Source organism: Peromyscus maniculatus, chromosome 5, assembly GCF_049852395.1.
Source record: "Peromyscus maniculatus bairdii isolate BWxNUB_F1_BW_parent chromosome 5, HU_Pman_BW_mat_3.1, whole genome shotgun sequence".
Taxonomy (NCBI): Eukaryota; Metazoa; Chordata; class Mammalia; order Rodentia; family Cricetidae; genus Peromyscus; species Peromyscus maniculatus.
This window is the reverse complement of record NC_134856.1, coordinates 40,240,717-40,265,276: the sequence shown is the minus strand read 5'-3', so window position 1 is coordinate 40,265,276 and position 24,560 is coordinate 40,240,717. Positions and strand designations below refer to the sequence as shown.

Below are 24,560 nucleotides of genomic sequence, written 5' to 3'. Positions count from 1 at the left end.
AATTCTATTCATGAGGCAACATATAAATGGAATAGAGGTATATACATGAAAGAATCATCATGAACTTATTAATGGTGGCCACTATCCAATTACAGCAGAATTTCATGTTGATTTATTTTTGTTTTGTACTTTCCCATATTTTAAAACACAGTGTAATATTTTATGTTTACAAATATATATGTATTTATATGTGCATATTTAAATTCTGACAGATCAAACATAAGGCAGCAGCATCAGAGAAAAGTACAAAATCAGTGGTAAGAGGGTACTGTAGATCATACTTGTTATTCTCAACATGTCCAAGCTGAGGCAAGAGAACTACTGTGATTCTGAAACCACCTTAGCCTACAGTGGGAAAACCGTCAAAAAAGAGATGAAAGCCAGGTGGTGATAGCACATGCCTGGATGGATGGATGGATGGATGGATGGATGGATGGATGGATGGATGGGATAGGGGATGAAAGGAAAGGCAGGCTAGAAATGAAAATCAGTTGAGAGGGCTTGTTTATCATGCGCAAAGCCTGGGTTCAATCCAAAAAAAACAAAAACAAAAAACCCTACACTGGGCTAAACCTAAACTGAGATTATAAGGGCGGGCTAAATAGTGGCCCACCTTTATAATCTCAGCATTGTGGAGGTGAAGAACAAGGATCATAAATTCAATGTCATGAGATCGTGTTTCAAAAAAGCAAAGCAACACAAGAACCAGTCCTACCACCACCACCAAAAAAGAAGGAAAGAAAGCAGAGAGAGGTAGGGAGAAAAGGAATAACTAAGAAAAAGATAAAATGTGAACTTGTGTCCTGAAACACTCCCATACTCTGCCCATACTGTTTTTCATCCAGTTTATAATGCCCGATCCATGCACTCTACTCAGTGGTAGAGTGCTTGCCTAGCAAGTGCAAGGCCCTGGGTTCAGTCCTCAGCTCTGGAAAAAAAGAAAGAAAGAAAGAAAGAAAGAGAGAGAGAGAGAGAGAGAGAGAGAGAGAGAGAGAGAGAGAGAGAGAGAGAATGAGAATGCCCGATCCTGGAAAAACTAACCACTCCTCTTCAACATTCCTAAACCCATAGCTTCAAGGTTGTGATGCAGAAAAATCAAAGCTTACACAGACTAGTACTTCTATGAATTCATGTCCTTCCTCCAAGCATCCTAGAAGCCTTTTATTAGAGGTAATGTCATCCTGTCAGCTTTCCCAGCAATTCTTTACAATGGTTCTTTGAAAGCCACGCTCCTGTCTGTCACTCATGGAGAAATCAGACCACAGGTCATGTTTTCAAACTTCCTTATTTTCATCTCTTTCCCTTTATCATCTAGCTAGCTGACTATTTTTGAGAGAAATTCTCATTGTGTATCCTTGGTTGGCCTTAACTCACTTCATAGACCAGGCTGCCTCAAACTCACAGAGATCCACCTATCTCAGTGGGATTAAAGGTGAGCATACACATGCATGACTATTATCTATCCCTTTAAATTCAAGAGAAGCACTAACTCTTAAATCCCAAATCTGTTTTTCCCTTAGGTGCCAAAACTTTCTTATATTTGTTTATCTGTTTGCTTTGTTTGTGGCACTGAGTGTTGAATTTAGCATCTTGTACACGCTAGGCAAGTGGTCTACCACCAAGATATATTCCCAGATCTTTTTCTTTCTTTCTTTTTTCTTTTGACAAGGTCTTACTTTATCCCAGGTTGGCCTTGAACTAATTCTTAGACTAGGTAACTCTTAAATTTGATTGAGAACCTTATGCCTTGAACTAGAGTAGCTGGGACTGTAACAGTCCTGTGCAACTAGACCTGCCCCATCTTTTTGTCATTCCTTTCATCAACTCCTTCACCCCAAAGATTCCTACTGATGTTCCTATTGCATTTTTCTACCTTCCCTTAGGGGCTTCTTGTCATAACTCTTTACAAATGCTTTTAGCAGTTAAGTTGTCTGTACTATCTGCCACTACTTCCTCTTCTCACATTTATCACTTAACTAACTAGGCTTTTGTTCATAATGCTGCAATCAAATCCCAATTGACTTATTTCTCACCTCTGACATAGAGGACTACTACTACTTTCAGAAATGTATTGGTAGCTAACAGCATTTGCCACCCAGCCTGACGACTGGAATTTGATCCCCAGAACTGATACAGTAGAAAGAGGAAACAATTCTTTTAACCCCAGAACTCACACGGTAGAAAGAGAAAACTGACTTTTTTTTTTAACAAGTTGTCTTCTACCTCCACATGTGTGCCATGGCATGCTTTCTTCCAAATATAACTTAAAAATATTTGTATGGTCAGGCGGTGGTGGCGAACATATTTAATCCCAGCACTCAAGAGACAAAGGTAGACAGAACTCTGTGAGTTCAAGGCCAGCCTGGCCTACAAAGCACCTGCACACACATATGGACATACATTCACACAGATACACACAGACATAAATAATAATAATAATAATAAATCTTTAAAAAAAAAGTGTCCTTGGATGTAGTGGCCTGTACCCTTAATCCCAGCACTTAGGAGGCAGAGGCACGTGGATCTCTGAGTTTGAAGCTAGTCTGGTCTACAGAGTGAGTTCCAGGACAGCCAGAACTAAACAAGTTAACCCTGTCTCAAAGTCCCCCCCCCCCCCCCCCCCCCCCCCCCCCCCGCCAAAAAGAAAAGTGTCTTTGGGGTTAGAGAGATGTTACACATTTCTCTTCCAGAAGACTGAAATTTGGTTCCGAGCATCTATTACTCCAGCTCCAGGAAGATCTAGCATCTCTGACCTCTGCAAACATATACACATGTGCACATATCCCCAGACACACAAATAAAATTTAAAAAATTAAATCTTAACAACAAAAAAAGATTAAAAATGCTGGGTATGGTAACACACACCTTTAGTCTCAGCACTAGGGAGGCAGAGGCAGGTGGATCTCTGAGTCCAAGGACAGACAGGTCTACCTGGAGAGTTCCAGGACAGCCAGGGCTATACAAAGAAACCCTGTCTTAAGTAACCAATAGAAAAAAAAAAAATCTTAAGTGGAAAAAAGTCAGAGCTGTTAATTATATTTCCCCAGAATCAAATTTGATCTGAGTATCATCTAAAAAGTCATTAGATGACTTTTGGCTTGAGATTAAAACAATTTCCAACAATTTTGACATGGCACTAAACATACTTCTGTCATTTTGTACTATTTATTTATGCCAAGCTATATTCTCAGCACTGAGGTTTACAAAATCAAAATATCAGTCAGCTCTGAAAAACACTGAATATGGCTCTACATCTGTGGTATCAAACATTTAGTCAAGATTTAACTTTTATGTAAAGACAATCACATTCATCTCATAATAAGCAAATTTGCTTTTGTCCTTAATAAAAAGTAAAATTATACATACATACATATATATATATACACACCCCAAACAATTATTTTAGAATAAATCTATTTATTGATTTATTAACCATAAATGTTAGATCTGTATATTAACTTTATATACCTATGGTACGTGGGGTCATGTGAAAACTCCTCAGGCCTGAAAAGAGGTTATGAGTAGAAAAGTTTTAGAAGTCCTGATCTAAACAATCCTACTTGTTAATGCAAAGTAACTTCTCAAAACAAAATCAACTCATTTGGCAGATACACTAGAAACCAAATAGTTATAATTCCAACTCTTGGCAGTTTCAACTAACAAGTGATAAATTTCTGTGAACTTGTTAAAGTAGTCAAGTACAAAGAGGTTAAAGATCACTAGGAAGACTGAAGTAAATTCAGTAGTTAATTAATTATAGCTAAAATCAGCATCAAGAGGGGGAAATAGCTCTAATAAGAGACTAGGTTACAACAAAAATTTCTGGGCCAGCAAGCCTGACAACCTCAGTTTGATCCCCAGATGTCACATAAAAGAAAAGAACTGATTTCAAACTGACTTCCACAGTGTGCCTCCCAACATTATGCACATATAATAACAACAACAACAACTACTACTACAACAATAACTACTACTACTACTACTACCACCACCACTACCACTACTACTACTATATTAAGTAAATTCCAGTAAGCATGTATTCTTTTTCAGGGCATTTTGTTTGTAACAAGGTCTCATACAACTCAGACTGGTCTCAAACTGATGATAACATTGAACCCTTGATTTTCCTGTCCCAGCTGGGAATATAGGCATGCACCATTAAGTCTGGAAAGTTTATGCTCTTTCACTGTACAAAATGGAGTATTTTGGGGATTGGAAAGATGGCTCAGTAACTAAGAGCACTTGTTGTTCTTCCAGAAGAAGTAGGTTCAATTCCTAGCACTTACATGGCAGCTCATATCTGTAACTCCAGTTCGAGATATGAAGCCTTCTTCTGGCTTCTGCACGTACTGTATGGACATGGTGCACAGGCTTACATGCAGGCAAAACCATACATGTAGTAGTAGTAGTACTACTACTACTAGTAGTAGCAGCAGTAGTATCAGTATCAGTAGTAGTAGTGCTACTACTACTAATAATAATCTGTTGTTTTCGAGACAGGGTTTCTCTCTGTAGTCCTAGCTGTCCTGGGACTCACTCTGTAGCCCAGGCTGGCTTCAAACTCAAGAGATCCGCCTGCTTCTGCCTCCCAGAGTGCTGGGATTAAAGTTGTGCATCACCACCAACCCAGCTAATAATAATTTTAATGGTGTATTTTCTTCCAATAATGAATTTATATCAGTTTACCATCTTTCCTTCTTATCTCTCTCTCTCTCTCTCTCTCTCTCTCTCTCTCTCTCTCTCTATATATATATATATATATATATATATATATATATATATATATATATATATATATATATATATATACCAACCAATTTTAGGACCAAACCAGTCTTAACTTGAATTCTCTGAGTTACTGGTGGCACAGGCCTCTGTATTCCTGGATACTCTAGAGGTAGAAACAGGAGTACTCAAGTTCAAGGCCTGACTGGGTTACACAGTGAGTTCTAGAAGAGCCTGGACAATTTAGTGAGGCTATCTCAAAGTAACAAGAAAAAGAAAAGGAAAGGTGGCATCTAAGCCAGAGGTAAGCACTTGCAACAGTTCCCAGGAACTGTGCCCACAATACAAGTGGTGAATTCAAGTTATTCATTTGGCAAATGTCATTTCATTTCAGCTCCCCCTTCAGATATTTTACTGTAACATGGGAAGAAAGGACTAGGAAAAGGTCACATTTTTAAAAAGTTGACCAATAAAATAAAATTCTAACCTCTGTTCATTAACCCATGCATTCATATTTAGGAAGTGCATGCACACCCACACACAATGTTCAAATTATATCAAAACTCAAGAATTAATTTGGTTTGGAAAAAAAATACAACTAGAAAAATATATATTTAAACCTGCAATTTTATTTTCCTTTTTTCCTATTTTCCACATCATGATACAATGCAGTTGTTAGAAACAGATATTTGGACCACATCAAATGTCTACACTGTAACATACTGTTCAGCGAATCAGGCTATAAACAGTGTAAAATCATAAAAAAAAACTAGAGTTGGAAAGATGACTAAGAGGTTAAGAGTTCTTGAACCACATACAGCCCTTCCAGGGAATCAACTCTGGTTCCAATGTAACTCCAGCCCCAGGGGATCTGACATCTTCTGGCCTCCAATGACACCTGCACAAACATGCATATACCTCCACACACATGCACAAAACTCCACCCCCCACACAAATAATGATTAAATATAAACTAAATCTTCTTTTAAAAAATTCTATTTAGTGGGTCTAGAGAGATGGCTTAGTGGTTAAGAGCACTGGCTTCTCTTCCAGAGAACCCAAGTTCAATTCCCAGCACCCAATGGCAGCTCACAACTGTCTAGAACTCCAATTCCAAGGGATCCAACACACTCACACAGATATACATGCAGGCAAAATGCCAATGCACATGAAATAAAGATAAATAAGATTTTTTAAAAAAGAAATCCTATTTAGCTAAACATAGCATAGTTTATGTGCCATCCCAGCACTTGGGAGGCAGAGGCAGGAGGATGGCTACAAGTTCAAAGTCAACTTGGTCTACACAGTCAGTTACAAGCCAGCTAGGACAACAAAAAAATATATAAAACAAGAAGCCAATGGTGGTACATGCCTTTAATCCTAGATAGAAGCAGGTGGAATTCTGTGAATTCAAGACCCACCTGGTCTATAGAGTTCCAGGACAGCCAGGCTATAGAGAAACCCTGTCTCGGAAAACGAAAACAAAAACAAACAAACAAACAAACAAAAGAATCCTACTTATATACACAGAAAATATATGTGAGAAAAGATTTTTACTTTTTTTCTTAGAATTTTCACATTGTTTAAAGATTGTTTTGTTTTGTATTGAGACAGGGTCTCATTATGCAGCACTGGTTGGCCTAGACTTGCTTTGTAAACCAGGCTGGCCTCAGGTTCAGAGATCTCCCTGCCTCTGCCTCTCAAGTGCTAGGATTAAAGGTATATGCCAGTAACCAGGCGGTGGTGGCACACGCCTTTAATCCCAGCACTCAGGAGGCAGAGGCAGGTGGATCTCTGAGTTCGAGGCCAAACTGGGCTACAGAGTGAGTGCTAAGAAAGGCGCAAAGCTACACAGAGAAACCCTGTCTCGAAAAACAAAACAGAACCAAACAAAAAGGTATATTCCAGCATGCTCAGCACATATAAAGGTTTATAATCTTACTTTTAGAATAAAAAATACAGCTAAGTTATACTCCATTTATGACTTAAGAGGATGTTCAAACATATAAAGAAAAAACAGCTTATAGAATTCAGTAATTTAGGAATAAAAACTGGAGCTGGAGAGATGGCTCAGAGGTTAAGAACACTGACTGCTCTTCCAGAGGTCCTGAGTTCAATTCCCAGCAACCACATGGTGGCTCACAACCATCTGTAATGAGATCTGGTGCCCTCTTCTGGCATACAGACATATATGCAGGCAGAACACTGTATATATAATAAATAAATCTTAAAAAAAAAAAAAGAATAAAAACCAGTATATAGCTATTAATGATCAGAAATAAGAGAAAGGTATAAAATGAGCTATCTTAGAAAAGAGTTAACAGTAGTTATTTCTATGTGATAGGATTACATATTTTCTCTTTTACATTTTATGCTTTATGATTTTAACAATGGCTTTTCTGCAATAAAACAAAATGCAAAACTCAAGAAACTGAAGCAGGAGGGCAGTTTCAAAAAACAAAACAAGACTGGAGATACAGCTCAGTGGCAGACTGCCTGCTTAGCATGTATAAGGCCCTAGGTTCAGTCTTCAGTACCAAAAACAAAAACAAGTTCAATTCCTAGCAACCTTCCAGCCGCCGCCCGCCGCCCCCCACTCAACCAAAAAAAAGAAAAACACTTTTTAGGACTGGGAATATAGATAAATGATAGAGCACTTGCCTAGCCCCTCTAAGGTCCTAGGTTCAATTCCAAGCACATACACACAGCATTTAAAAGTTTAATTTGTTATAACCTGAAAAATAAGCTTCAAATTTTTTAAAGAATTTTCTGTAAAAAATATTAACCCGGGTCTAGAGAGGTGGCTCAGTGGTTAAGAGCACTGGCTGCTCTTCCAGAGGACCTGGGTTCAATTCCCAGCACCCACATGGCAGCTTACAACTGTCTGTAACTTCAGTTCTAGGGGGCCTGACACCCTCATACCGACATACATGCAGGCAAAATACCAATGCATGTAAAATAAAAACAAATAAATTATAAAAAGTGTGGTGGTGGCACATGCCTTTAATCCCAGCACTCGGAGACAGAGGCAGGAAGATATCTGTGAGTCCCAGGCCAGCCTGCTCTATAGGGCAAGTTCTAGGATAGCCAGAGCTACACAGAGAAACCCTGTCTTGAAAACAAACAAAGAATAACATATCCTAAAACAAACAAAAAGACTCTATTTCCTCTGAATAGATTCAACTTTTCTTCAAAATTCTCAGAGCAAAATAGATTTTCAAAAAATATTCATAGGTATTAGCACAATGTACAAACAAAATTTCACATATCAGACACAGTAGCACATGCTATAATCTTAGTACTCAGGTGGCTAAAGCAGGACAATGAGTTAAGAGGCCAGCCTGAGCTAAAAAGTGAGGACCTGTCTCCGAAAAAAAAATTCATATAAACCCTCATATAAAATTATCTCATATAAACAACAATTAGTTTAATGTTTATATAAAACAAGCATTAAACCACCCAACAGTGCCCTTTAACCAAGCCCTTCAATGAATATAATTATATCAATTTAACATAACAATTATCCAAGGTCTTCATTAACCCCATCATGTCTAATTAATGATACAGATATAAGTACAAGAACATCTTTTTGAGACTCAGTAGAGCTTAAAGTTTCCATAGCTACAGAAGTATATCTCACTTGACTAATGGAGATTTTTTTTCTTTCTGGCTCACTGCCACAATTCTGTGACATTTACTGGATAACTGCAATCCTGCTATTATTAAATATAAACATTTTCTTTCTACAAATCAACAAAATGAATCAACCATGCAATAGTGAAAAATATTATTTCATCCCATCTAAATGAAACTAATATACCTACTCATAAATTTTTCATGAAGTCATCTATCTGGCTTCTCAAATTTTAGTTTTGATTATTATTATTATGGATACAGCATAGTAGCCAAAGCTCATGCCTGCAATACCAGGAATTAGAAGGCAGAGGCAAGAGGATGGAAGTTTAAAGTCATCCTCAGTTACACAGTGAATTTGAGATCAGCCTTAAGGTACCTGAAACCCTGTCTGTCTCAAAGAGAAAGAGAGAATCAGTATGTCTCACTTAAATTTTAAAAATTATGAACGTTTTTGTAGTAAAATATATATCAAATTTATACCATCTTAGCCATTTTTAAGTACATAATTTAATGGTAGTAAGTAATTAGTAATAATATACAAGCATAACTTTTAGCCATACGTTGTCTCTTTTTGTTTGGTTTATTTCACTTTGTATGTTCTTTGTTCGTTTTGGTTTTCTGAGACAGGGTCTCATGTAGCCAAGCCTGGCCCCAACTCACTATGTAGTCAAGGCTGACCTTGAACTTCTGATCCTCTAGCTTCCACCTTTTAAGTGCTGGGTTTATAGGTAGATTCCAAGACTGGCTTACTTTCTATGTTTTGAAAATTATTACACAATATGGGAAGTATCAAAATTTCACTTCGGTTTTAGGGTGAATAATACTCCACTGTTCTAACACATAACATACTTTGTTTAGCTGTCATATGTATTCATGGAGATTAGTTATTTCCATCTTTATTTTTTAATTTTGAGCCAGTCTCAATATATAGTCCAGGTTGGCTTCAAATTCACAATTTTCTAGCCTGCTGAAATTACAGGTGTGTGCTACCTTCCCAGGCCTGTGTGAGTGAATGAAGAAGGGGCTTGTGTATGCTTGGCAGGCACTGAGCTACATTCCCATCCTTCCCATCTTTTGACTACTGTAAAGAATGTTGCTAGCATACAAGTATCTGTCCTAAATCACTGCTTTCATATCTAACTATGAGTAGAATAGATGGATTGTGTGAGAATTATGCTTAACCTGTTGAGGAACTGCCTGTTGTACATAGCAGCTACAGTCAATGTACTTAACATTCCACAATCAATACTTTATTATTAGATCTAATCTTTTACAATAAAAAAACCCACGTACATAAACTGTATTGTTTTTATCATACTATTTCAACTTTTCCTGTATCTGTTCTTCTTGTATGTGTACTAATATAATTCATATACTACACAAAAGTCATCCAAATTGAATAACGGTTTTTAATATAGTCCAAGTTTTTATAGCCATTATTATAAATTACAAAACACTTTTATCACCCCTAAAAGACTCCCATATCTTTTCTGAACTATGTATGCCCCTATTCCTCACTCCCAACCCTTAGGAAACACTAATCTACATGTCTCTAGAGCTACCTAACTTTTGTATAGTATTAGGAATGGGACTATAATAATATGTAGTCTTTTGTGATTAACATGTTTTCAAGTCCACATTATAGTGAGTTCTTTATTTCTTTTTATGGTCAAATAATACTCCATTGTGTGGATATTCCAAATTTTGCTTACCCATTTATCCATCAATTTATAGACATTTGGGTTTTTCTATACATTTTAGGCTATTTATGAGTAATGCTGCTATAAACATTTGTGTGTGGACATATGTATTTATTTCCCTTGGGTACATATCTAACACCACAATTTCTAGATAATAGGGTAATTCCATGTGTTTTACTTTTTAAAGACTTATTCTTGCAGGTGGTGGCGCACGCCTTTAATCCCAGCACTCGGGAGGAAGAGCAAGGCGAATCTCTGAGTTCAAGGCCAGCCTGGGCTACCAAGTTAGTTCCAGGAAAGGTGCAAAGCTACATAGAGAAACCCTGTCTCAAAAAACAAAACAAACAAAAAGACTTATTCTTATTTCATGTGTATGAGTGTTTTGCCTACATGTATATCTGCATCACATGTGTGCCTGATGCCCTTGGAGGCCAGAGGAGGGTGTCAGATGCCCTGAACTGGAGCTGCGGATGGCAGTAAACTGCCATGTGGGTGCTGGGAAAGGAACCCATGTCTTCTGGAAGAGCAGCCAGTGCTCTCAATCACTGAGCCATCTCTCCAGCACCCACGTTTTAACTTTCACGATTTTACATTCCCAGCAGTAGTATATTGATCTCCACATGATTGTAAACAGTATTTTGTTGTTGTTGTCCTTTTGCTTCTTTGAGACAGGGTCTTACTATGTTACCCAGGCTGGTTTCAAACTCCTGGGCTCAAGGGATCTTTCTACCTCAGCCTCCTGTGTAACTGGGACTACAAGTATGTACCACAATGTTTGGCTCATCTTTTTGATCACAGCCATCCTAGCAAGGAAGAGAAGTATCTCTGGTGATTTTCATTATATTTCCCAATGTTAACAATGAACATCTTACATGTATTTATTAAGTGACTTATATAATTTTATTGTATGTTTTTATGCTAAAAGTTATGCTTAGTAATATTTATGAATTTTTTAATAATGCATATTTCCTTAAATATAGTTTACTAGCATTAAAGTCAGGGTGTCCTTAAACAAAGGTACATTTACTAGAACAAGAAGGATTTTGCTGCCTTAATATATAGAAATAGTTGTTCTAATCAATGAAACAAAGTAGTCAGACTTTACTCACTCTGTACTGATAAATGTTTGTCTCATTTGCCTGACATTTTTTTTTAAATGATTCAATCCTATGGTGCAGCTCAGTGGTAGAGTATATGCCAAACTTGCAAGCATGAGGACTTTGATTCAATACGGAGCAACACAAAAAACATCAAGTAAAGGCTGTCGTGGTGTCCCACGCCTTTAATCCAGGCACTCGGGAGTCAGAGACAGGCAGATCTTAGTGAGTTCAAGGCCAGCCTGGTCTATAGAGGAAGTTCCAGGACATCCAGAGCTACACAAAGAAACTGTCTTGAAAAACCAAAAAACAAAAACAAAAACAAAAATCAAGTAAGTTCCTTCAGGTTACTCTCTTACTTCCAGACATGTATGCTATGGCACATGCCAGCCCACATGCATACACAATTAATTAATGTAAAAAAGAAACAACATATTCCAAGACTTCTCAACACTACCCCATGTACATGATTGTGAAGAACAGCAATTTTTTAGCTTAAGCCTACATTTGGTTTATAGCCTCTGTCACAGGACACACATAAACATGTCCTATCTTATTAATTTGTAGAGATGACTGTAATGAAAACTTTAAATAAACATACTTGTATAATAAAACCTCTATGGTCAGGCATGGTAGTGCATGCCTTTAATCCCAGCACTTGGGAGGCAGAGGCAGTTAGATCTTAGTGAGAGCAAGGCTAGCCTAGCCCAATAAAAACCAGAACAGCAAGAGCTACGTAGAGAGACTCTGTCTCAAAATAAATAAAGTCTCTATCAACAAACTTGTTTTCTCATAATGTTAAAAAAATCATTTTAATCTAACATCCTAACTAGTAATGTAGAATTTAGTATGTATGAATATTGATTAAAATTTGATTTTATTCAAAATCAGCATTTTCTACATAAAGTTAGGCCAAAGAACTCACATTCTATGCTGGAGTTGGTGCAAAGCACGCCTAGCTTTCACAAGGCCCTGAGTTTGATCCCCAGCACCACATAAAAGTAGCTTTGGGGACATAGGCCTGTAATCCCAGTACTTGGGAGAAAGACAGGAGAATCAGAATTAGATCAAGGTCATCTTCTAGTATATAACAAGTTCAAGGCAAACCTTCTGGACTGTAAGACTCCTGTTTCAAACACAACCCCTTCATACTGTTTTAAATTTATGAAAAGAAGCAATTTAGTAACTCCAAAGTAAGTACCCTGAGTGTTTTTAATGAAGAAAAGTACTGTGCTTTCCCTCAGGTAGGTTCTCAGGGCCACACTGAAATATTCTAATTCCTAACACAGAACTTTCAGGAAGTTCAGGAAACAAAATCAACCCCAGCAAGATAAAGACTAATTCCTGAGGCTACTATTGTCACCCATCTCTTCTCAATTTCATTTTGTCTCTGAAACATACCAGCAGAAATAAGAAGCAGCAGAAAGAGATTCTATGATGTCATAAAAATACTGCCAAAGAAATCAAGTGCCCTGGGTCAGCAAGAATAACAGCTTGATGATGTGAGTCCCATCTCTGGAACCCATGGTGGAAAAAGGACCAACTCCAGAAAGTTGTCCCCCAATCTCACAAGTATGGTGAGCAATACATTCACATCTCAATTCATACACATAGACAATAATAAACAAAATTAAAACTGAGAGAGAGAAAAGTCTGGCTTCTGCTTTTCTTTTCCTTCTTTTCACTTCTAAGCATTATTATCAGCCAAGACAGAGTTTAACCTATAATATGCTACAACTACCTCTTAAAGATACTCACTGTACTGGCTGGTTTTGTGTGTCAACTCAACACAAGCTAGAGTTATTAGAGGAAGGAGCCTCAGTTGAGGAAATGCCTCCATGAGATCCATCTATAAGGCATTTTCTCATTAAGTGATCAATGGAGGAGGGCCCAGCCCATGGTGGGTAGTGCCATCCCTGAGCTGGTGGTCCTAGGTCCTATAAGAAAGCAGACTGGGGGCTGGAGAGATGGTTCAGCGGTTAAGAGCACTGGCTACTCTTCCAGAGAACTTGAACTTCCAGAGTTCAATTCTTAGCACCCATATAGCAGCTCATAATTGTCTGTAACTCCAGTTAAAAGATAGCGTACACACTCATGCAGGCAAAACACCAATGCACATAAATAAAATTTAAAGAAAAAAAGAAAAAAGAAAGCAGACTGAGCAAGTCATGAGAAGTGAGCCAGTAAGCAGTTCCTCTCCATGGCCTCTGCATCACCTCCTGCCTCCAGGATCCTGCCTTCTTTGAGTTCCTGTCCAGACTTCCTTCAGTGATGAACAGCAATGCTAATAACCTTTTCCTCTCCAACTTGCTTTTTGGCCATAGTGTTTCACTGCAGCATTAGAAAACCCTAACTAAGACACTCACCTAAGACAACAAATGATTTGCTAATTGTGAACATTAAAATATTTCCCCAAAGTGGACATGGGCTCCTATCCCTAACCAAGAAGCTATCTTCAACTGACAACCACACAAAAACAAAAATCATCAATGGAGTCTCACTGAGTATGAAAAAAATTATTTTCAATAAAATAAAATAAGCCAGGAGGTCGTGGCACACGCCTTTAATCTCTGCACTTGGGAGGCAAAGGCAAGCAGATCTCTGGGTTTGAGGCTACCCTAGTCTACAGAATCAGTTTCAGGACAGCAGGGCTACATACAGAGAAACCCTGCCTTGCCCCTGCCCCCCCCCAAAAAAAAATAAATATTGCTGCAAGAGGATATTATGTTTCTACTGATTTCTATTGTGTAACAAGTTGAATTTCTTTCATTGCCTTATGGATGCTTCCTAAAGAACACTATATTGTTGTAATTCCCACGCTGGATAATTATAGCACTTGGGAGATAGAAACAAGAGGACAGGGAGTTCAAATCCACCCTCTAAGAGACCAGCATTGGCTACCAAAAAAACAAAACAAAAACAAAAACAAAAAACAAACAAAATCTTTCTCTAGAAACAAATGGGTAACAACAGAATACATGATAACAAATCATTGGGAGAATGAATTAACAAGAAGCTGTCATGAACTAGTCAAGACTTCTGACATGTTTTAACATCATTATTTTCATAATGATGATATTTAATCTTTAGGTATGACCCAGATCAATAGAAACTAAATAAAAATTCAAAATAAAAGAAGAACCCAATAGTTTTTTTTTTGTTTTCTGTTTTTTTGTTTGTTTGTTTGTTTGTTTTGTTTTTCCTCTCTCTTTTTTCAAGATAGGGTTTCTCTGTATAGCTCTGGCTGTCCTGGAACTCAATCTTTAGACCAAGCTGGCTCTGAATTTAGAGATCTGCCTGCCTCTGCCTAAATGCTGGAATTAAAGGCATGAGCAACCACCACACTTTGACCTTTTTCTTAGTCTGTTTACTTTCATTTCTTAGGTGTCTGTCTGTACTGAACATTGGACCTAGAATCTTGAAAATACTGTACTAATACTGTAATTCCTAGATCATCTGTCAGACTTATTTTGAGACAATGTCTCATGAAGTTGCTCAGACTGGCCTTGTCATCCTCTGGCCTCAGCCTCAAAAGTCTACACTACCAGGTCTGGCTATTAGTTTTGTTTGGCAAACAAGATAAACCAAAACAAATGTTTTTCAGTAGAGAATGTCTAAGAAATGGTGACTTTTTCCTCCAGATGATTCTCAGCTTTAATAATGAAATTTGTACATAACTAGAAATCATGTTATTTTTTAATATATATATATATATTTTTTAATTATCTGGAATTTATTACCTAAGATGATCAACATTGTAAATATTAACATTCTTACAGATCTTTGGAAGGCATTCTTTGGTTTTGACTGATAACTGCATCTACCTGTACATACTTTAATGTAAACTCAGGATTGTACTAATGTAGTGCTACTTTCTGCTTCTTTTCACTTAACATAAAATACATATTATATACATTACACTTACACACACACACACACACACACACACACACACACACACACACACGGATGCTAGTGCTCATCAATGAAGAGCACTTCTGGCTCTTGTATCAGACAGGGGTTTGGTTCCCAGCACCCACAGTTCCAGGAGCTCTCACATGCCCTATGGTCTCCTGGGTACTGCATGTACATGGTGGACATGCATCTAAGCAAGATATTAACACTTATAAAGTAAATCCTTCAAAAACAAAAATACAATTTTTTAAAGATTTATATATATTTTAAATTTATGTGTATATATACCATTATGTGAGGGAACCCTTTGAGGCCAGAAGACAGCACTGGATCTCCTGCAGTTGAGGTCATTTTAATACTTGTGCATTATTGTATTAATTAGTTAAGACCTTGTACCTATTGTCAGGCACTCATCACATTAATTAAAATCATGGTAGCAAGAAGGCTCAGCACTGTCTTAATAGGCAAGCTAAAAATCAAACTCTGCTGAATGGCAAGGATATTCTTTTAATCTATTTATCAAGTTTAATAATTCCCAATTTCAGGGTTTATAACTTGTTTTCTTAAAAACTTAAATTGGCTGCACATGGTGAGGACTACCTGTAATCCAAGCACTGAGAGGCTGAGGCAGAAGGACTGAAAGTTTAAAACAGGGAGAAGGAAGAGGAGTAGCAGCTGCAACAGCAGGACTCTATAACTTACTATGTGACTCCAGGCAAGTCACTAAAAGTCCATATGCCTCCATTTCCTCATCTCTAAAGTGGGATAATTGCTATTTAACATCTCAGGGTTATACAAATTCTGTGAGTCCAGTGATCCACTAGGATGCAGTAGCTAGCAACAGCTCTAATCCCAGCACTCCAAAGCATGAGACAGGAAGACCAAAAGTTCAAGCTGTGAGACCCTGCCTCAAAAAAAGAAAGACGGCTGGGAGAAGATTGCTCAGTGGTTAATTAAGAGCACTGGCTGTTCTTCAAGAGAACCCAGATTCAATTCCCAGCAACAATATGGTGGCTAACAACCATCTGTAACTCCAGTTCCAGGGGATACAACTCCCTCTTCTGGCTGCCTTGTGTACTACATGCATGTGATGAACAAGACATTCACACAGGCAAACCACCAATCCACATAAAATAAAGACAAACAGCTCAAAAAAACGCCAGCCTTTATTTAATCCCAGCACTCAGGAGGCAGAGCCAGGTGGACCTCTGTGAGTTCGAGGCCAGCCTGGTCTACAGAGTGAGATCCAGGACAGGTACCAAAACTACACAGAGAAACCCTGTCTACACACACACACACACACACACACACACACACACACACACCAAAAAGAAAAAGAAAAAAAAAAAAACCCAAAAAACAATTAGAAAAAAGAGAAATGAATGAATTCAGTGGCTGCGGAAATGACTCTGTGGGAAAAGTGCTTTCTATGTAAGCATGAAGACCTAAGTTCATTCAGAGCCCTAGCACCCATATAAATAGTTACCTGTAATCCCAGCACCAGAGGGAGGCACAAACAGAAGGTCCTTGGGGGCTTGCTAAATTAGTTAATTCCAGGCTCTGGGAGAAACTTCAACAGAAAGGCAGGGATAGACTGAGGAACCTCTGGGCTCTACATGGAGGGTACACACATGCATACACACATACATGCACACACACAAAAATAATTCAATGAATTATGGGGCCTGTAAGGTAGCTCAGCGGGTAAAGTAAAGGCACTTGCCAACAAGCCTGTCAACTTGAGTATGATCCCCAGGACCACATGATGGAAAGCAAGAACTGAATCCTGAAAACTGTCGTCTGACCTCCACATGTGTACTATGGCACAGGTTTTTAAAGAATTCAGTGGCAAGCTCTTGACATACAGCCCTCTGCAGAGATTTATGTTCAACAATTTTTCCCACTGTGTGTGTGCGCGCGCGCAAGTTTCACATCCTGTAACCAGGAACTCACTGGCTTTGTTTCCATCTCTGCACCCCTCCTGCCTCACCCACCTCACCTGCTGGGACTGCAATTTTGACACATATTACAAGATACTGATACACCAGAAGCATTGGTCTCCTAATATACTTCACCTTGCAAAGACGGCAAAGGAGAATCAAGAGAACGAAGAAATGAACTAGAATATACTCTTCTTAGAATAAAACAGAGTATTTAAAAAATTAACACAAAGCCATACATTGATGGCGCACACCTTTATTCCCAGCACTCAGGAGGCAGAGGCAGGCGGATCTCTGTGAGTTCCAGGCCAGACTGGTCTACAGAGTGAGTTCCATGACACTTAGGGCTGTTATACAGAGAAACTCTGTCTCGAAAAACCCAAAACAAACAAACAAAAAAACACTTTTACACAACTTAAATCCAGCACTTGGGAGACAGAAGATGTGAGTTTGAGGCCAGCTTGGTCTACATATTGAATTCCAGGACAGCCAGGGCTACATAGTAAAATTCAGTTTCCAAAAGAACAAAAAGCACAACAAAACAAAACATCCCTTCTAAAAATGTCTCTCTTCTTCGGACTGTAGTTTAAAAAAAATCCTCACACTTGTGCGCTTCTTATAGGTACAATGTAAGAGAACCTTTTATAAGCTCTAAATTATATTGTTAAAACAATATAGCTGGTGCTAAAGTTAAAAAACTAACTTTTAGGGGACTGGAAAGATGGCTCAGAAAAGCATTGGCTGCTCTTCCAGAGGACCCAAGTTTGATTCCTAGCACATACATGACAGTTCACAACCATCTGTAACTCCAGTTCTCTGAAGATCTAACACTCTTTTCTGGTCTCTGTGAGCAGAAGGCACACACATGCTACACAGACATACAGGCAGGCAAAACACCCATACACATAAAAATAAACAACAACAACAAAAATAAACAACAAGACAATCCTTAACATTTATAAAATACATCCTTAAATAATTAACACATTTCCCCTGTCTTTCTCCTACCTGATAATCTCTCTAATTATGATACTCCCTGCTAGGGCTATATAGCTCAGAACATTTGTCTCTCATTCTTGACCCAGGTTAGATCTGGGTCCAGTACTGCTGTGCATTCTCACACACCCTTTAATTTCAGCACTCAAAGCAGAAGCAGGCAGAACTAAGTTTCAGGCCAGTCTGGTCTAAATAGGGAGATGTTCCAGAACAACAAAGAGCTACATAGTAAGACTTGTCCCAAAAAAACAAAAGTAAATAAAAAAAATCCCCAGTACTGTCCAATAATAAAATAATTAATAAAGCCAAACACTATAACTATGCACTTTAATACACATTAGTTAACTAAGGAGATACCTATGTTTTATAGAAGGAATAATAAAGTTTAGAATAGTGAAATCACTTGCCCCAGGTCACCGAGCTGAAGAAGTTGCTAAACTGGTATTTAAACCTAAGCTCAATTACAACACCCTCTTCCCCATTGTATCTACAGGACTACCTGTACTCTGACAGAAGAGAAAGCTATATTCAAGACATAACAGAAATATCCAAGGCCCTTTCCAAAGAGACAGTAAATACTTGTTACTGGATACATGTATTTATTTCACAGTAGCACGTGGCTTTGGTAAGGAGTACTGACGACAACACAGAAAGGATTGTTTCTGCTGCTGTTGACCTTTTCCCCCCCAAGTCTCTTACTTTCAGTTTGTTTCCCATTACTAAATAATGGAGAAATAATTAATATCCTTGCTATCTAAAACAAGACTCTAAAATTCAAAGATGCTAAGTGTAAAGTCTTAAAAAAAAAAAAAAAAAAAAAGAAAGTAATTGTCATCTGTTTAAGGTGCATAGCCTGTTAACTTTTTCCAGAACATTCTATGGGCTTTTTTTTTCCAAGCATAGTTTAATTATCTTGATTACTTAGCTTTTTTCATCCTTAGATATGATGATATAGAAATCACATCTATAATTGGTAAATAAATTATATAACATTTTGTGCCAGGTGGGGGTGGTGGCGCAAGCCTTTAATCCCAGTACTCGGGAGGCAGAGCCAGGCGGATCTCTGTGAGTTCGAGGCCAGCCTGGTCTACAGAGATCCAGGACGGGCTCCAAAACTACAGAGAGAAATCCTGTCTCAAAAAACAAAAACAAACAACAAAAAAATTATATATCATTTTGAAATGCACAATATCCAAAAGTTTTCAATTTGGAACTTTCAAACTAAGTATGTGTTTGGTGTCACTGCTGTATTTATTAATTTATCATCTTTATGTTTGAACCTTTTCAAATTCAGTTTGTGTTAAAAGAAAAATTAACTGACATTCTAAAGTAGAACACCCAACACATAATTTTAAATGATTATGAGGGATTTCCCCAAGGCCTCTCAAAGCAGATACAATGGCCTACAAGCACTTCAAGTCCAACAACGAAATCCACTGAAACATTTAGCTGCTCTAAAAGAAGGATCAGGCTCCTTAGCAAAAAACTACATTGTGTGAGTCTGCAAAGTTTCCCACTTTTCCATTTCAACTCCATCTCAGAGAAAGCCTTTGCATACTGACACAATATGCTGTAAAAACGGCACTTTGCTGACCTTCCAATAGTCCAGCTCTATGAAAATTCTGTGATGGGTGTAACTTCAGAGAATCTGAAAAACACAAAAAGCATTAAGTACTTTTTATGCTGAATGAGAAAAAATGCCAAGGATAGCATACATCTCTTATATAACTACTATGTATTTTTAAGAGTTTAAGCCCATATTAGTCTAGTTTATTTCCTGCAAAAGGAAGGTTGGGTTGCTTCTACACTGGTCTCTAAGCTAAACTTAGATTTTGATAAAGCATTTGTTTCATGGAAAATTATCTGACGATTACTGCCCAAATGGTGTTACTGTCTTGACTATTTTTAGCATCCAATTGTACCTCAGCCCTATTCTAAGGAACACCTCTTGATCTTTTCTTTTCCTTCTGACACTTCAAACTACAATATTTCTAAGCTATTTCAGGTAATATCTGAGAACCATCCTCAGGATAGTGTCTGCCAACTAAAGTCATCAGAGCAACAGACAATGGCCTAACAGTTACTAAGTAGGGCTCTGTGTACAAACTCAATAGTCTATAAAGTCAGCAGCACCTTCCAGGGTAAACCACATCCCTCTGATTCAACTAAACATGAATGCACTAATGTCAAGATTAAGTCCCCTCCTGTCCCCTACCCACAAGAGGTGAAATTATCCAGTGGATTTGTAAAACTAAAAACAGAAGAAATGCTGGATTTCTCGGGCAAAGGGGTCACCATGGTATATGTTTTAAAATATAAATGAATCGTTAAGAACTTTTGCCCCCTCCCACTGGTATTAAGTGGTGATGAGTGCAAATGTGGGTATTTTGGGTTTAATACCCGTTGCAAAGGGAACCTGTTCTGACACATTCTTGTGGTGTCCAGTGTAGGAATTTAACCCCAGCAGAGATCACCTCAAGTGTTAATGTTTTAGATGCTGGGAATCCCCTGAAGGCCTTGGCCAAAAAAATAGTTTTAAATGAGAAGCTCTGTTCCTCGCCTCCTCTCTGCAAGAAGCCCTTGAACAGCAAAGAAGAGAAATTTCTCAAAGGGCAAGACTGTGCCCGAGCCTGGTACTCCAGGGAGAGGAATACAAGTAATCCAGAGAGGGCATCCCTATCTTTGTAAAAGAAGTAATTAGAATGCCACGGAGATGAAAAGAGAGAAGGAAAAAAAAAAAAGAAAAGAAAATTCGAGCCTTTTCCAGGCAAGAAGATGACGAGGAAAGGAAGAACGCCTGGTCGAGGGGGGCCGTCCCGACATGGGGAGGGAGTGGACTAGGCCGGAGCGGGGGGAGGGGGGGGGAGGATAGGACGACCGCGCACAAACAAGCCGAAAGAGGGAGGAAAAAATGGTGACCCCGGGCTCGGCAGCCGCTTGGGACCACGCAGCCCGGCGTGGGGCAACTTTGCCGGGGAGGAGAGTCCGGCAGACGGGAGCCCCGGCGGCGTCCCGACCCCCCGCGCGGCCCCGGCACCGGGACCGGTGGGGTGATTGCCGAGCCGGGGGAGGACTGGGCCGGCAGCCCGCCCAGGGTGGCGGAGCCGGGAGCGGCCGACCGTCAGGTGGCGAACCTCGGGGGGCCGCTGGGGACTCGGGGGTGGAGGAGCGGGGGGAGCGCACCACCAAGAGTCCCCGGCCGCCCCGCGCCGCGCCGGGGAGGGGCCGCCGCTCTGCAGCTCCGAAATCACCCCTGGCCCTCCGGGGGCGCCCCACGGCCGGCCCGGGACAACTCTGGAGAGGGGCAAGCCGGGCTGAGCCGGGTTCCGACGGGGACCCCCCCTCCCCACCGGGACTCCGCGCGCCCGCGCTCCCCGCCCCCACGCCCCACCCCCCATCTGACTCACCTCGCGAGTACAGGGACTTGGGCGATTCCAGGTCTAGGTCCGCGCTGAGCAATGAGATGAAGTCCGAGGGCATCGCAGCTCGACCCAGCCCGGCCCGAGGGCAGCGGGAGGGGGGGAGCGGCGGTGGCGGCGGCACCTCCTCTCCGGGACCGCGGGCACCGAACCGGGGGCGGCGAGGCGAGGGCGGCAGCCGCTGCCTCCTCCTCCTCCTCCTCCTCGAGGGCAGTCACTTCCCACCCGGCCGAGCGACGAGAAGGGCGGCGTGGTGGAGAGCAGCTCTGCGGAGTAGAGACCTGACTCCCGGCGAGTCCAGAGAGAGAAGAAGGTTCGGGCGGCGGAGAGGAGAGGGAGAGAGCCAGAGGGTCCGTTTCGGGCTTCTCCTCCGCGCACACTGACGGCCGCCGCCACCGCCGCCGCCGCTGACAGGAATCTGAGCCCCGCCCCCTCGTGGGGCACTGCGCACGCGCGGGGGGGGGAACTCCAGCAGCCCGGAAGAGCCGAGGGGCCGCCGGAGGGCGGGCAGGCGCGCCGCGGAACAGCATCAACAAGGGCCTCGCTTCCTGCCGTCGCTCCCGCGGCCGCTGCTGATCCCGGGCTGGGAAAGGGCCCCGCCAGCCGGGAGGGAGGAGGAGGGAGGGAGGAGGGAGGGAGGCGGCCTGGCTCCTGGGGCCCCGAGGAGGGAAGAGATTTTTTTGCCACGACCTGGTGGCGGCGAGCCTGAGGCGGCCGGCCCTGCCCCGTGGTGTACGCAGGAGGACACCGACCCTGGGGGACCTGGCTGTCTGCGAGCAGGGGAAAGACCTCCAGAGACTTGCTGCGACCCAAGGCCGGCAGGCTGGAGCTCGCACGGGGGAATGGAGTTCCATGGCTTGGACGGCAACCCAGCCCTTCGGGGGTTTTTCATAGCCGTTTCTGCAGTGAGCTGGCCAAGGACCATCAGACTCATTTTTAATTAAGAAAGGGCAGACCGTACTCTAACCACCACCACCACCCCGGGTTATCGAGTTTTTGGAGGGGTTTTTCGTTTGCTTATGGATTTTTTTGTTCTTGTTCATGTTGATTTTTTTTTTTTTTCTTTTTTGGTCCTCCCTGGCCTGAAGGAGCTCACTATGTAGACCAGGCTGGCCTCAGACTCACAGAGCTGTGATTGCCTCTGCCAGGCAGACACCACCATGCCCGGCTATTCGTTATTTTCATTAAAATAATTCCCCCAGGTTACCCACATCATATTTATGGCGACTGCATTTATTTATTTAGATACATGGTATCGCTAAGTAGGTCTAGGTGGCCTGGAGTTCACTATGTAGATTTAGACTGGCCTCAAATTTGGGGCAATCCTCCTGATTCGGCCTTCCGAATGCTTGTATCACCGGAGAGTACCACGACACCGGCTTTGATCTTTTTAATTTTATTTATAATGATGTCTCTGATAGTGGACGCCCAAATTTATTCAAGAGTGGAAAATAAAAGACAGTTTGAAAATTGGATCCTGTGAGTCCACCTGGCTGTTAGAGAGACAGAGAAAGAAGCAAACCTCAAAGCCTGTTCTTCCAAACAGGTTTTCACTTTTCATTGTTCATTCAAGTGAGGATGGAGGATAAACATGTAAATGAGGGGTTTTGGCTAGTCTCTTCATGGGGGCTAAAAGTTTCCGTTGCAAAAAACAAATCCTCACCTACACCACAGACTGTTTCCTGACTCTAATAGACATCTGGGAAATTTTTAATCAAGTTATTAAAATATCAAATGGAGCACAGGGTGCACATCGTGGGAACTAATTTTTGATTTTGTGTGGAGTATTGATGCCAGCAGCCACATGGGCAAGGTTTTTGAGGTATTCAAGATGGTTCAGTTTGTGTTTCTGTGTCTGCAAAGCTAGTCACAAATCCTAAAACCCTGCCGATTTTAAATGTGTAAATCCTTAACAAAGCTTTGCCCGCCCCGCCGTGAGTGAATTCGGCCACTTCATCAGGCCTTGGAATGCTGCTGGTATGGGGGAAGACTCTCCAAGCAAAGGAGGCCCCGGTATCTCTGGAGTGGGCATTTACAGAGTGTCACCCACAGACCTCGGATTTACATTTGTGTCATCAGAAACTGCCTATCCTTTCATCTCAGCATCTGATAGAGGTTGCCCAATTTTCTTCAGTGAATTCTTAGTGATAATTAATCAACCCTGTGAGCATTTTCTTCTGTCAGAGGGAAGAAAGGTTTTCAGAGCCACCCTGAGATACAGCAGCGCAAAACAGGAAACTACCCTCAAACTTCTATGGCCACTGCCCTCTGTTGTAACAAGTCCCAAGGGAAGTCCCTTGTAACTTCTGAGAGCCCCACTCATTTGATAAGAAAAGATTCAGACCTCCTATTGCCCAACAGGCTGAGGCCAATTGAAATCCTATAGCTTCGAGTTGGAGTGAAGCATTGGTTGGTGGCCTAGCCCTTCCATTAGTCACTACATAATACATGAAGAGGAAATTGCAATGCACCAGACCCAGCTGCAGCGCTGAGAAAGCGGGGTGAATCACTGAGCGCATATTCCTTTCGCCAAACCTATGAGACCGAAACACACTTAGGGTATAGGAAATCCCCTTTCTGACCCTAATCAACAAGTCACGAAGTGCCCAGGCCTCTTCCCTTTCTTCAGCAATTCTCTGCCCTTTGTTGGCTTTTTTCCATTGGGCTCCCTAGTTTATCAAATTTTCTCTGATTAGAGAAAAACAAAATGAAGAGGATCCCCAAAGTGTGACTTGGCTTTGACAGTTAATTCTCTAGACTGGAATTCCACAAGTCCAGGACCCACCACCCCAGCAGGCCCTGCACTTAAGTGTGTGTGTGTGTGTGTGTGTGTGTGTGTGTGTGTGTGTGTGTGTGTGGTGTGTGCATATATATAATTTTTGAGACAGCATCTCTGTAGCCTAGGTAGGCCTGCTATTCAGTATGTAGATCAGGTTGTCCTCAAACATCGAATGATCCTCCTGTCTTAGCCTCCAATGCTGGCTGAGATGATAAGCATGAGCCACCATGAGCAGCAAGCATTCCTTATAACTAAATGAGTGCAGATACATTCTTTAAAAAAATATTTCAATTGATTTTTTTTTTAATTTTTCGAAACAGTGTTTCTCTGTGTGTAGTTCTGGCTGTCCTGGA

The 24,560-nt window shown here is 40.8% G+C and overlaps 1 protein-coding gene across 5 annotated transcripts in view; it reads right to left on the bottom strand.

The window, feature by feature from the left end:
* Nfat5 (nuclear factor of activated T cells 5) overlaps window positions 1-21,853 on the bottom strand; it is an 89,126-nt gene extending 67,273 nt beyond the window's left edge. For 3 of the 5 annotated variants that reach the window (XM_042277650.2, XM_042277651.2, XM_042277654.2), the window contains exons 1-2: window positions 21,417-21,853; window positions 19,604-19,657 (exon numbers count right to left, since the gene is read on the bottom strand). In XM_042277650.2, coding sequence (XP_042133584.1) covers window positions 19,604-19,657; window positions 21,417-21,489 — 127 coding nt within the window. In that variant the 5' untranslated portion in view covers window positions 21,490-21,853. The remainder of the gene's footprint in view (window positions 1-19,603; window positions 19,658-21,416) is intronic. The other 2 variants (XM_042277653.2, XM_042277652.1) reach the window with 2 other exon arrangements.
* Window positions 21,854-24,560: the final 2,707 nt, after the last annotated feature.